This window comes from Pelophylax lessonae, assembly GCF_965119305.1.
Source record: "Pelophylax lessonae genome assembly, chromosome: 4".
NCBI classification, from domain to species: Eukaryota; Metazoa; Chordata; class Amphibia; order Anura; family Ranidae; genus Pelophylax; species Pelophylax lessonae.
The window spans coordinates 478,320,238-478,333,255 of record NC_138771.1 but is presented as its reverse complement, the minus strand read 5'-3'; the positions used below and the strand labels follow the sequence as shown (position 1 = coordinate 478,333,255).

Here is a 13,018-nt window from a genome sequence, read left to right as displayed (position 1 = left end):
TTGCTCAAAAGTGATATGGTCCAGAAATATTTAGACAAAATAAGGGTGGATGAAGTGCCTGGACCAGAAGTCATCCACCCACGCATCCTAAAAGAATTTAGCGCTGTAATTTCAAAGTCTTTGTTTCTAATTTTTAAGGGCTCGTTAAGGACTGGAATAGTACCACTGGATTGGCGTAGGGCCAATGTGATGCCTATATTTAAAAAGGGATCAAAGTCTTTGCCAAGTAACTATAGACCTGCTAGTTTAACTTCTATAGTCGGGGAGATACTGGAGAGTTAAATAAAAGACCACATAGATGAGTTCTTGCTAGAAAAAAATATTTTAAGCAACAGACAGCATGGATTCACGAAAAAGACAGAAGTTGTCAAACAAACCTGATTTCTTTTTATGAGGAGGTAAGTAAAACCTTGGCCAGAGGGGTGGCTGTGGATGTAGTATACTTGGATTTTGCAAAAGCCTTTGACACAGTTCCCCTTACGCGGCTAATGTGTAAGGTAAAGTCTACAGGCTTGGAAAGATCAGTTTGTATATTATTAATATTATACAGGATTTATATAGTGCCAACAGTTTGCGCAGCGCTTTACAATATGAGGGAAGACAATACAGTTACAAAACAATTCAATACCTGCTTGTTAGAGCTTACAATCTAGAAGATATGGATAGAAAATTGGCTAAAAGATAGAATTCAGAGAGTAGTAGTTAATGATTCTTACTCTGAATGGTCTAAGGTTATAAGTGGTGTACCCCAAGGTTCAGTGTGAGGACCCTTACTTTTTTATATCTTTATAAATGATATAGGGTCTGGGATTAAAGGTACCATTTCAGTCTTTGCAGATGACACCAAGCTTTGCAGTGGAATAACTTTCTTACAGGATGTCTCCAACTTACAAGCCGACCTCAATGCACTGTTTCATTGGGCAACTATATGGCAAATGAGGTTTAATGTTGATAAATGTAAAGTTATGCACTTGGGGGCTAAGAATATGCATGCATCATACATACTAGTGGGAGTAGAACTGGGGGAATCCATAGTGGAGAAGGATCTGGGTGTTCTGGTAGATCCTAAGCATGCAATGCCAAGCTGCAGTTTCCAAAGCAAGTAAAGTCCTTTCTTGTATTAAGAGATGTGGGACTCCAGAGAGTAAGATATAATTTTTGCCCCTTTACAAATCATTAGTAAGACCTCATCTGGAATATGCAGTTCAGTTTTGGGACCAGTTCTTAAAAAGGATATCAGGGAACTAGAGAAAGTGCAGAGAAGAACAACCAAACTGATAAGAGGCATGGAGGAGCTCAGCTATGAGGAAAGATTAGAGGAACTGAATTTATTCTCTCTTGAGAAGAGGAGATTAAGGGGGCAAATGATCAACATATATAAATACATAAGGGATCCATATAGTGAACTTGGTGTTGAGTTGTTCACTTTAAGGTCAACACAGAGGACAAGGGGGCACTCTTTACGTCTAGTGGAAAACATATTTGGTCTCCAAATATGGAAAGGTTTCTTCACCGTAAGAGCTGTGAAAATGTGGAATAGACTTCCTCCAGAGGTGGTTCTGACTAGCTCACTAGATTGCTTTAAAAAGGCCTGAATTCTTTCCTGGGTGTACATAATATAAATGGGTACTACTAATAATATTTATAGGTAAAGTTGTTCCAAGGAATATCCGATTGCCTCTCAGGGGATCAGGAAGGGATTTGTTTTCCCCTGCTGTAGCAAATTGGATCATGCTTTGCTGGTGTTTTTTCGCCTTCCTCTGGATCAACTGCTAGGATTTTGATTTTGTATATGGGATTGTATGGTTGGATTTTCCTTACTGTTATTTGTTTTTTATTAGTTGAGTTAGATGGACTAGTGTCTTTTTTCAACCTGACTAACTATGTAACTATAGTTGCGCTAAAAAAAAATGAAATTTGTGTGCACATGACAGTCACAAATAGCTGTTATTGCAGTAAATAGAACAACAGTGAATTAAACACCCGTGATAGTCCAAATAATAGTTGAATCTTCAGTGTAAACCTTGATTAGGAACTGTGAACTGATATGTTTCCACCACCAAGTGAAAAAATCCTCCACCAGTAAGTGAATCTGCTTACCGGAGCCACTTGAACTTGAACATGTTATGTAAAAGGTTTTACATAACATCATTGGTTTCACCAATGGAAGTCAATGAAGGAAGAAACTGGGTGTTCTAGTAAATCTTAAATCAATGGCATTCAATGCCAAGCTGGATTTTCCAAAGTGAGCAAAATGTTTCTTGTATTAAGAGAGGTATGGACTCCAGAGAGAAAGATATAATTTTGCCCCTGTACAAATCATTAGTAAGACCTAATATGCAGTTCAGTTTTGGGCACCAGTTCACAAAAGGATATCAGGGAACTGGAGAAAGTGCAGAGAAGAGCGACCCAACTGATAAGAGGCATGGAGAAGCTCAGCTATGGGGATAAAATAGAACAGTGGTCGGCAAACTGTGGCCCGGGGGCTGGATGCTTGCCTTTATCCAGTTCATGGGGCACTATTCCACCCACTGATTCAAGACACTATTCTTCCAGCTGGCATAAACAATGGGGCACCCTTTTTTTCTGCTGACACCAACAATAGAGCACACTATTCCTCCCCTTAATACCAAATGTGGCAGTATTTACAACCCATGCCCTGTTAATTTCCATTCCCGCTGGCCACAGACCGCCCCCCCTAAATTTTGAAGGACAATGAACTGGCCCTTTGTTTAGAAAGTTTGGAGACACCTGGATTAGAGCAAGTGAATTTTTTCTCTTCCTTTAAAGCGGTTGTAAACCCACTGAAAAAAACCCCTGCAAGATAAAGGCAAAATGTGCTAGTATGCGCATCGCATACTAGCACATTATGAAATACTCACCTTAGAACGAAACCACTGCAGCGGGACACAGTCTTCTGGGACCGTGAGCTCCAGGGCTGTGAGTGGCCGGAGCCATCACTCGTCATTGCGAATGCGCCGGGAGCCCTCGGTTCCAGCAACCGTGCAGGTTTAGGAGATATTCATTTAACCTACAGGTAAGCCTTATCATTGGCTTACCTGTAGGTAAAAATAGGAAAGCGGGTTATACAACCGATTTAAGGGGGGATATACAGTATATTTTTAGTGAACTCGGTGTTAAGTTATTCACTTTCGGGTCATTACAGAAGACAAGGGGGCACTCTTTACATCTGGAGGAAAAGAGGTTTAACTTTCAGATACTGAAAGGTTTCTTCACAGTAAGAGCTGTGAAAATGTGGAATAGACTCCCTCAAGAGCTTGGGACTGGCCAGCTCAGTAGTTTGTTTTAATAAAAGGCCTGGATTATATTCTAAATTCACAAAATGTAACTGGATACTAATATTTATAGGCAAGGTTGATCCAGGGAATATCGAATTGCCTCTTGGGGGATCAGGAAGGAATTTATTTCCCCTGGCTGGAGCAAATTTAATCAGGCTTTCTTTATTGGGGTTTTTTTTGCCTTTCTCTGGATCAACTGTGGTCTTTTTTTCCTATAAATAAAAGCTGATCACTGCAGGACTGCTTGTACTGTCGAACAAAAAACAGACTTACTGGCCAGATCATCAGGTGAAAAAAAGGAAAGAAAGCCTAAAAAAGGAATCAAATGCAGCTACCACATCTAACAATTCATCAGCTGTAATATAATGTTTGCTTTTGTGTTTAATACCGCTTTAAGATAAACATTATAATAAGGGCTTATTCTAACCAACATGCATAAAAACACACAGAATACACATGTTCGTCAAAGTGATTTAGCATTAATTTTCAACATATTTTGCTGTGTTGCATTTTACTGCTTGTTAAAATGTGATTTTACGTGGTTTTTTTTTTTTTTTCTGTACAGTTCATAAAAAAAGGGTCACATTTCTTACATTTTTTTATTAGGATAGTAGAGTTGCCCTGACCCATATTGTGTTAATTAGACATGCACACAGTACCTTGAAAAAGTATTCATACCCCTTGAAATTTTCCACATTTGGTCATGTGAAAACCAAAACCGTAAATGTGTTTTATTGGGATTTTATGTGATAGAACAACACAAAGTGGTACATAATTGTGAATTGCAAGGAAAATGATAAATGGTTTTCAATTTTTTTTACAAATAAATATGTGAAAGGTGTGGTGTACATTTGTATTCACCCCCCCCCCCCCCCCTCGGTCAATACTTTGTAGAACCACCTTTCCCTGCAATTACAGCTGCAAGTCTTTTTAGCTATGTCTTTACCAGCTTTGCACATCTAGAGAGTGACAGTTTTGTCCATTCTTTTTTTCAAAATAGCTCAAGTTCTGTCAAAATTGGAAGGAGAACATCTGTGAACAGCAATTTTCAAGTATTGCCACAGATTCTCAATTGGATTTAGGTCTGGACTTTGACTGGGCCAATCTAACACATGAATAAGCTTTGATCTAAACCATTCCATTGTAGCTCTGGCTGTATGTTTAGTGTCATTGTCTTGCTGGAAGGTGAACCTCTGCTCTTGTCTCAACTCTTTTGTAGACTCTAACAGAGTTTCTTCTAAGATTGCCCTGTATATGGCTCCACCCATTCCCATCAACCCTGACCAGCTTCCCTGTCCCTGCTGAAGAAAAGCATCCCCACAACATGATGCTGCCACCACCATGTTTCATGGTGAGGATGGTGTGTTCAGGGTGACGTGCAGTGTTAGTTTTTCGCTGCACATAGCATTTTGCTTTTAGGCCAAAAAGTTAAACTTTGGTCTCATCTGACCATAGCACCTTCTTCCACATGTTTGCTGTGTCCCCCACATGGCTTCTCGCAAACTGCAAACTGGACTTCTTATGGCTTTCTTTTAACAATGGCTTTCTTCTTGCCACTCTTCCTTGAAGGCCAGATTTGTGGAGTGCACAACTAATAGTTGTCCTGTGGACAGATTCTCTAACCTGAGCTGTGGATCTCTGCAGCTCCTCCAGAGTTACCATGGGCCTCTTGGCTGCTTCTCTGATTATTGCTCTCCATACCCGGCCAGGGCCATCTTTCTGAATGGGCATGCTGGGCAGTTGCCCAGGGGCCCCACTTGCCCTGGGGCCCCACGCAGGTTGGTAATTTCCCCCAATTTGAACATGTTATGTAAAAGGGGCCCCCAGACCTGTTTGTTCCCCCGCCCACCGCTTTAGAAAGACAGAAAGAGTAAGTACTTATTTTTTTATGTGCAGCAATTTATATTGTCTTTGTATTTTCAGAAAGCCAAAAGATCTGCATGTCACTTTCATTTTGTATACAATTGATGCCCAAATTATTAAGGATATCAGTGCATTTTATTTTTTTCATTTTTTAAAAAATTATTTATACATTTCTTTAGCCTTTTTTTTAAAATTATTTATTATTTATTAATTTATTACATTTTTATAGCCTTTTTTAAAATTATTTATTTTTTATTAATTTAATGTTTATCAATAAATATAGCCTTAGCGATAATTTGCATTTTTGTTCTCGTGGGTGATTGTGTAGGCGGGGCCCCAGTGCACAGCATTGCCCGGGGGCCTATAATGCTCTTAAGATGGCACTGTACCCGGCCTGTCAGTTTAGGTGGACGGTCATGTCTTGGTAGGTTTGCACTTTGCAGTTGTACCATACTCTTTACTCTTATTTTCGGATGATGGATTGAACAGTGCTCCTTGAGACATTCAAAGCTTGTGATATTTTTTTATGACCCAACTCTGCTTTAAACTTCTCTACAACTTTATCCCTGACCTGGCTGGTGTGTTCCTTGGCCTTCATGATGCTGTTTGTTCTCTAAGGTTCTCTAACAAACCTCTGAGGGTTTCACAGAACAGCTGTATTTATACTGAGATTAAATTACACATAAGTAGACTATATTTACTAATTAGGTGACTTCTGAAAACAATTGGTTCCACTAGATTTTAGTTAGGGGCAGGGCAGCCATCAGAAATTTTGGGGCCCCTTACACAGCTTTAGGCCTGGGCCCCTCTGGGCCTGACCACCAACATTCCGCAGGGCAACCCTCTTGCCGTCCCACCAAGTCCGCCCACGGACCATCCCACCGAGTCCTTCAGTGCAACCACTTCTTTTTTAACACTCTTATAACTTAATAAATGAAAATGAATCCAATCCATCAAAGAGACATCCCAATCCAGTAAAAAGACAGCCTCATATATTCAGCAAAGAGACAGTGCAATCCAGCAAAGAGACATCCCTTCAGCTGCATCAGCTTACTCTGCAGCCTCCATGCTTTAGCAATTGCTACTTACTACAACAGCAACAACTTGGTCTCGTTGGTTGGGGCCTTGCTGGCTGGGCCCCTCGGAACGCATGGGCCCCCTACATGTGTATGGGCTGTCCCCCCCTGATGGCTGCCCTGGTTAGGGGTATCAGAGTAAGGGGGCTGAATAAAAATGCATGCCACACTTTTCAGATATTTATTTGTAAAACATTTTGATAACCACTTATCATTTTATTCCACTTCACAATTATGTGCCACTTTGTGTTGGTCTACCACATAAAATCCCAATAAAATACATTTACGTATTTGGTTATAACATGAGAAAATGTGGTTGTAACATGACAAAATGGGGAAAGTTTTAAGGAGTATGAATACTTTTTCAAGGCACTGTACATGCTGCGTTTTTATGCAGTGTACTGTAACACATCTGTATGGTGTGAACAGGGCACTTAGAAAACAACAGATTTTTCTGTGTCCCTGCGTTCAGCCTTAGTGAATCAACGCAGATCAATGCAGCTGAACAGACATAGTGTGAATAAGCCCTAATAAATGTAACAAAATACTTGTTCGCTGACCATGCACAATACCGTTCTTTGATTATAAAATAGCATTGAATCAATGAGTTGGACTAAAGTCATTTCTTCTTAAAAAAAATTCCTGGTTTCCTAATAGCAAAACCTAAAATATCTGGAGTCATTTCTCCTTGCTGATGTAAGCTTGGTGTTCACATTCCTGTTTTATCAAGGGGAGAAGGGGGGGGGGGGGGGTGGAATGTATATGGATTTTGAAGACAAAGAACAAAGAAGCTCTACTACAGTGATTACGGTAGAGGGGAGAGCAGCAAACACTCTCTTGGAGTCATGTGATGAAAAGTGGTGGGTCAGCTTGGCAGGCAGCAGAGTCAAGGCTGTCGTCATGGACTGATGGGCATGGCAAAGGCATTCTCTGCTGCCTAGGTGCAAAGAGCATCTGGCAGTCTCAGCTCTGGACAGGACTATGACATTTGCACTGTCTCATTCCATCTTGCTGGCTTTGGATGACTTTCTCCACAGGCAGACATGCTGAGCAGATCCTACAACAGGCACAGCCTCTCCGCTCTGTCCAAGTGAGTTATTAACTTTTTGTTGCAACTGTTCTGGCTGTAACCTGGCCTTTGTTTCTTGATCCAGGGATGTAGGAGGCTGAGGTAGTGAGCTGTAGAGCATAGCTGGAGCATGCAGATTGTGTGTTGGGTGTGCGGTGTGCATGCATTATTATTATTATTATAATACAGGATTTATATAGCGCCAGCAGTTTGCACAGCTCTGTTAGGAGGGACAGTATAGGGAATGCATTGTGCATCAATGACAACTTCTTCCCAGTATCCAGCTTGCCCTCTTGTGCACAGACAGTCCCTCTTTTTTCTATAAAGTGTGGCGTGTAAATTGGAAAGGATAAACGTGCTATTAAACGTTCAGAAGTGTTTCTCTTGACCTTTTTGATACAGTAAAAAAATTAAATCATTGGAAGGCGTTAAAAAAATACACATCCTTACCGGGAGACAGCGACTGAAATCTTTACTGTTTTAAAAGAGCTCCGACGCTGCGCATATTGCACAACCCCACCTAGTCCCCCCTGGGAGCTGTGGTTCCTCGTGTTGGCTGCTACATGATTGCTATGTTCTGTTGTGATGTAGCGGCCTGTGGAAGGAACCACGGTGTCCATTGGGGGGGGGGGCACGCTATTTGACACACCTGGCAGTGTCCAATAGCAAAGGTGGTAAGAGCTCTTTAAAGAGACCCTGTCACTAACTTAAAAAATTGCAAAAAATAAATAAACAAATCAAGTACTTTAATTGCTTGCAGACAATTCAAATCCCTCTAGCTGGAGATATTTAGAAATGGGTATATACAGTGGGTACGGAAAGTATTCAGACCCCCTTAAATTTTTCACTCTTTGTTATATTGCAGCCATTTGCTAAAATCATTTAAGTTCATTCTTCTTCCTCATGAATGTACACATAGCACCCCATACTGACAGAAAACACAGAATTGTTGACATTGTTGCAGATTTATTAAAAAAGAAAAACTGAAATATCACATGGTCCTAAGTATTCAGACCCTTTGCTCAGTATTTAGTAGAAGCCCCCATTTGATCTAATACAGCCAGGAGTCTTTTTGGGAAAGATGCAACAAGTCTTTCACACCTGGATTTGGGGATCCTCTGCCATTCCTCCTTGCAGATCCTCTCCAGTTCTGTCAGGTTGGATGGTAAACGTTGGTGGACAGCCATTTTTAGGTCTCTCCAGAGATGCTCAATTGGGTTTAAGTCAGGGCTCTGGCTGGGCCATTCAAGAACAGTCACGGAGTTGTTGTGAAGCCACTCCTTCCTTATTTTAGCTGTGTGCTTAGGGTCATTGTCTTGTTGGAAGGTAAACCTTCGGCCCAGTCTGAGGTCCAGAGCACTCTGGAGAAGGTTTTTGTCCAGGATATCCCTGTACTTGGCCGCATTCATCTTTCCCTCGATTGCAACCAGTCGTCCTGTCCCTGCAGCTGAAAAACACCCCCACAGCATGATGCTGCCACCACCATGCTTCACTGTTGGGACTGTATTGGACAGGTGATGAGCAGTGCCTGGTTTTCTCCACACATACCGCTTAGAATTAAGGCCAAAAAGTTCTATTTTGGTCTCATCAGACCAGAGAATCTTATTTCTCACCATCTTGGAGTCCTTCAGGTGTTTTTTTAGCAAACTCCATGCGGGCTTTCATGTGTCTTACACTGAGGAGAGGCTTCCGTCGGGCCACTCTGCCATAAAGCCCCGACTGGTGGAGGGCTGCAGTGATGGTTGACTTTCTACAACTTTCTCCCATCTCCTGACTGCATCTCTGGAGCTCAGCCACAGTGATCTTTGGGTTCTTCTTTACCTCTCTCACCAAGGCTCTTCTCCCCCGATAGCTCAGTTTGGCCGGAGGGCCAGCTCTAGGAAGGGTTCTGGTCGTCCCAAACGTCTTCCATTTGAGGATTATGGAGGCCACTGTGCTCTTAGGAACCTTAAGTGCAGCAGAAATCTTTTTGTAACCTTGGCCAGATCTGTGCCTTGCCACAATTCTGTATCTGAGCTCTTCAGGCAGTTCCTTTGACCTCATGATTCTCATTTGCTCTGACATGCATTGTGATCTGGAAGGTCTTGTATAGACAGGTGTGTGGCTTTCCTAATCAAGTCCAATCAGTATAATCAAACACAGCTGGACTCAAATGAAGGTGTAGAACCATCTCAAGGATGATCAGAAGAAATGGAAAGCACCTGAGTTAAATATATGAGTGTCACAGCAAAGGGTCTGAATACTTAGGACCATGTGATATTTCAGTTTTTCTTTTTTAATAAATCTGCAACAATGTCAACAATTCTGTGTTTTTCTGTCAGTATGGGGTGCTATGTGTACATTCATGAGGAAGAAGAATGAACTTAAATGATTTTAGCAAATGGCTGCAATATAACAAAGAGTGAAAAATTTAAGGGGGTCTGAATACTTTCCGTACCCACTGTATACCTAGACTTAGAATAATATTAAACCAATGCGCCATTATTTTCTTGGCATAGAAGATCAACAGATGTTGATAAAAACACTAAAAACCTCTCAACACATAATCAGTACAGAAGTATACACCAAAAACTATACATGAAGAGGGGGCCACAGATTAGCTATAGGGTTCAGTCTGTTCAAAAAGGAGCTATTCATGTATCATGCAGAATGCATACAACTGACCTATGGAAGTGACCATGGAGCAACCGTAACGCCAAAACGCTCATGAGCTGAATAATTCTATATAGTCTCTACTTAGGAATTCTATCATGCAATTATTTACTTCCCGACAAAATGGTATACTGTATATATGTATCTTATCCAAGTCAAAACCCTGTCATACAGACTACAATGGATAAGTAAAAGAACCTTCTAGTGTAAATTGTATCAAACTTATCACAGTGAAGAATGGCTGTAGCACTTCTATGCAGCCTCCACTTATACTGCATATAAATACTTTGTGTACAATACACATTGCAATTCAGACTGCACCTCCGTATTGGGACCATTTCATTTGGATCACTTACTTTAGTTCTATGATTATATTACATTATGGCTGAACTAGCTCAGAAATTGTGCATGACATGCATAGCTTTTAGGCCCCTATCATACGGGTTGACCACATTAATTACACAGGTCCTGTGGCTGATTAAAGTGGTAATTCAACTCAATTAGTGCCTGATGTGCATTATTTTAGCCTCAGAACCTGTGTGATTAATATGTGCCCTGGTTTAAAGGGATGAGGTGGCAACCCTACTGACAACTACTTCATCGACTAGTAAAACAGATTGTTCATTTGGGCCAGCTTGGTGCAAACAAGCTATGTACAGTCATGGTATTCCTGGAGTTAGGGCTTTAATTGTAACATTGTGGTGTGAAAAACGTATTGTGAAAGTGACTGTGTCTGATTATGCAGAGTGAATGTTTCTGTTTATGCCAGTAATCTGATAATAATAGGATAATGAGGCACTGCCTGGTAGAATGACCTCAGATCAGTCTCTCTGAAAGAGAAGTTAACTACCTCACTGCTGCGGTGAAGTGACAATATATCTCTTTAAATTTGAGCAAAATGAAAAATTACACATTCCTTGTCCCCACCTGTTGAAAATTTTTTAGGCCTCATGCAGAGTTGAGCTCAAAATTGCCTATTTTACAGGCATTTGAAATTTCTTTATTTTTTTTTTCTCCATGTTAGTCTATGTGTCATGGTACACATAGCCTTTACAGGAGTTTAGAGGCTGGTGCGTTGAGATGCAGAAAAAAACACTTGTGCATTCAAAAGAGGAGCTTTTTGGCTGAAAAAAAATACCTAAATCTGTGTAAATTCATCTGAATGTACATAAGCGCTAGGCATAAATAAGGCCATGGAGGAGTATGTTGCGGATGCACTTGACCGGGGGCACATTCGTAAGTCTACTTCTCCAGCTGGTGCCGGTTTTTTCTTTCCGAAAGAAAAAGGGGGGTGAGTTGAGACCTTGCATTGATTATAGGGGCCTCAATCGCATCACAGTCAAGAATGCATACACAATTCCATTGATTACTGAACAACAGTCTTTACCAAGCTTGACCTATGGGCCTGGTATAACCTCGTAAGAATCAAGGAGGGCGCCGATTGGAAGACCGCGTTTAATACCAGAACCGGTCATTACGAATCTCTGGTGATGCCCTTTGGCTTGTGCAATGCAGCCTCTGTCTTCCAGGAGTTCATCAATGATGTATTTTGTGATATGTTGCATCAATGCGTGGTAGTCTATTTGGACAACATCTTGATTTACTCGGACTCCACTGAATCACACTACCTGGATGTCAGACAGGTGCTGCAACGGTTACACGAGAATGGGCTTTTCTGTGAATTCCACCTGTCTCAGGTTGCCTTCTTGGGCTACATAATTTCTGCTGAAATGTTCTCCATGGCTGTTCTACAATGGCCTCACCGCAGTGGTCTCTGTTCCATTCAGTGTTTCCTTGGGTTTGCCAACTACTATCAGAAATTTATCAGGAACCATTCCTCTTCGGCCAAACCTATCTCAGATCTGACCAAGAAGGGCAGCGATTACCAAAATTGGATGCCTCCTGCCATCCAAGCTTTCAAGGTCCTCAAGTCTGCTTTTGCTTTGGCTCACATTCTGTCCCATCCCAATCCTGGTTTGTCCTTTGTCCTAGAGGTGGATGCGTCTGAGACAGGAGTAGGCGCCCTCCTGTCTCAGCATTGGACACCTGATGGACCCTTACTTCCTTGTGGGTTCTACTCCAAGAAACTGTCTTCAGAATGCAATTACGAGATTGGAGACATGGAGAAAGAGAGCTCTTGGCCATTATCCTGGCTCTCAAAGAGTGGAGACACCTGGTCTCACCTGGCCATGGATTTTATTGTGGAACTTCCCACGTCTCGAGGTTACACGGTTATCCTCATGGTTGTCGACCTGTTCTCCAATCCACAGTCCAATGTTGCCACTGAGCGTTCCAACCAAGTTCTGGAGCAATTTCTCCACTGCTATACCTCTGACCATCAGGACAACTGGGTTGATCTGCTACCCTGGGCGGAGTTTGCCAGGAACTCTGCCATCAACTTGTCTTCTGGAATGTCTCCATTCATGGCCAATTATGGGTTCCAACCCACTGTGTTGCCCGAGTGGTTCTCGGGCACAGTACATCCAGGCTGTGGAGGATCATCTTTACACCTTCTGTTTCTCTTGGGTGCAGATTGAAGAGTCTTTATGGGTCTCTGCACAGCAGACCATAGACGTTTATCTGCTCCTTCGTACCCGGTTGTGGAAAGGTTGTGGTTGTTGACCCATAATCTCAACCTCAGGGTGCCCACTCCAAAACTGGCACCCCGTTTTGTTGGGCCTTTTCACATCCTCCGTAAGTTGAACCGTAAGTTGAACCCGGTGGCCTATGCCCTTGGTCTTCCCCCTAGCATGCATATCTCCAATGTCTTTCATGTGTCACTTTTGAAGCTACTGGTTTGCAATCGCTATAATTATTCACTTCCTTGCCCTCATCCCATTCCTGTGGGCAATCATGAGCAGTATGAGGTTAGCAGCAATTTGGATTATCGTCTGTTCCTAGGTCAGGTTCAGTACCTGGTGCACTGGAAGGGTTACGGTCCTGAGGAGCGCGCCTGGGTTCCCTCCAGTGATGTTCATGCTCCCGCACTTCTACACGCTTTCTATGCTCACTTTCCTCAGAAACAGTTTTTTGCTCCGTGGAGGAGGGGCTGTTGAGAA

At 42.0% G+C, this 13,018-nt stretch overlaps 1 protein-coding gene across 5 annotated transcripts in view; it reads left to right on the top strand.

Annotated features, from left to right (window-relative positions):
• Positions 1-13,018, top strand: part of CALD1 (caldesmon 1) — a 295,859-nt gene that overhangs the window by 190,021 nt on the left and 92,820 nt on the right. The window contains exon 1 of one of the 5 annotated variants that reach the window (XM_082254259.1): positions 7,082-7,328. The exons of the other annotated variants lie outside the window; for them this stretch is intronic. Coding sequence (XP_082110385.1) covers positions 7,282-7,328 — 47 coding nt within the window. The 5' untranslated portion in view covers positions 7,082-7,281. Of the gene's footprint in view, positions 1-7,081; positions 7,329-13,018 lie in introns of those variants that run through there. 5 annotated transcript variants of the gene reach the window in all.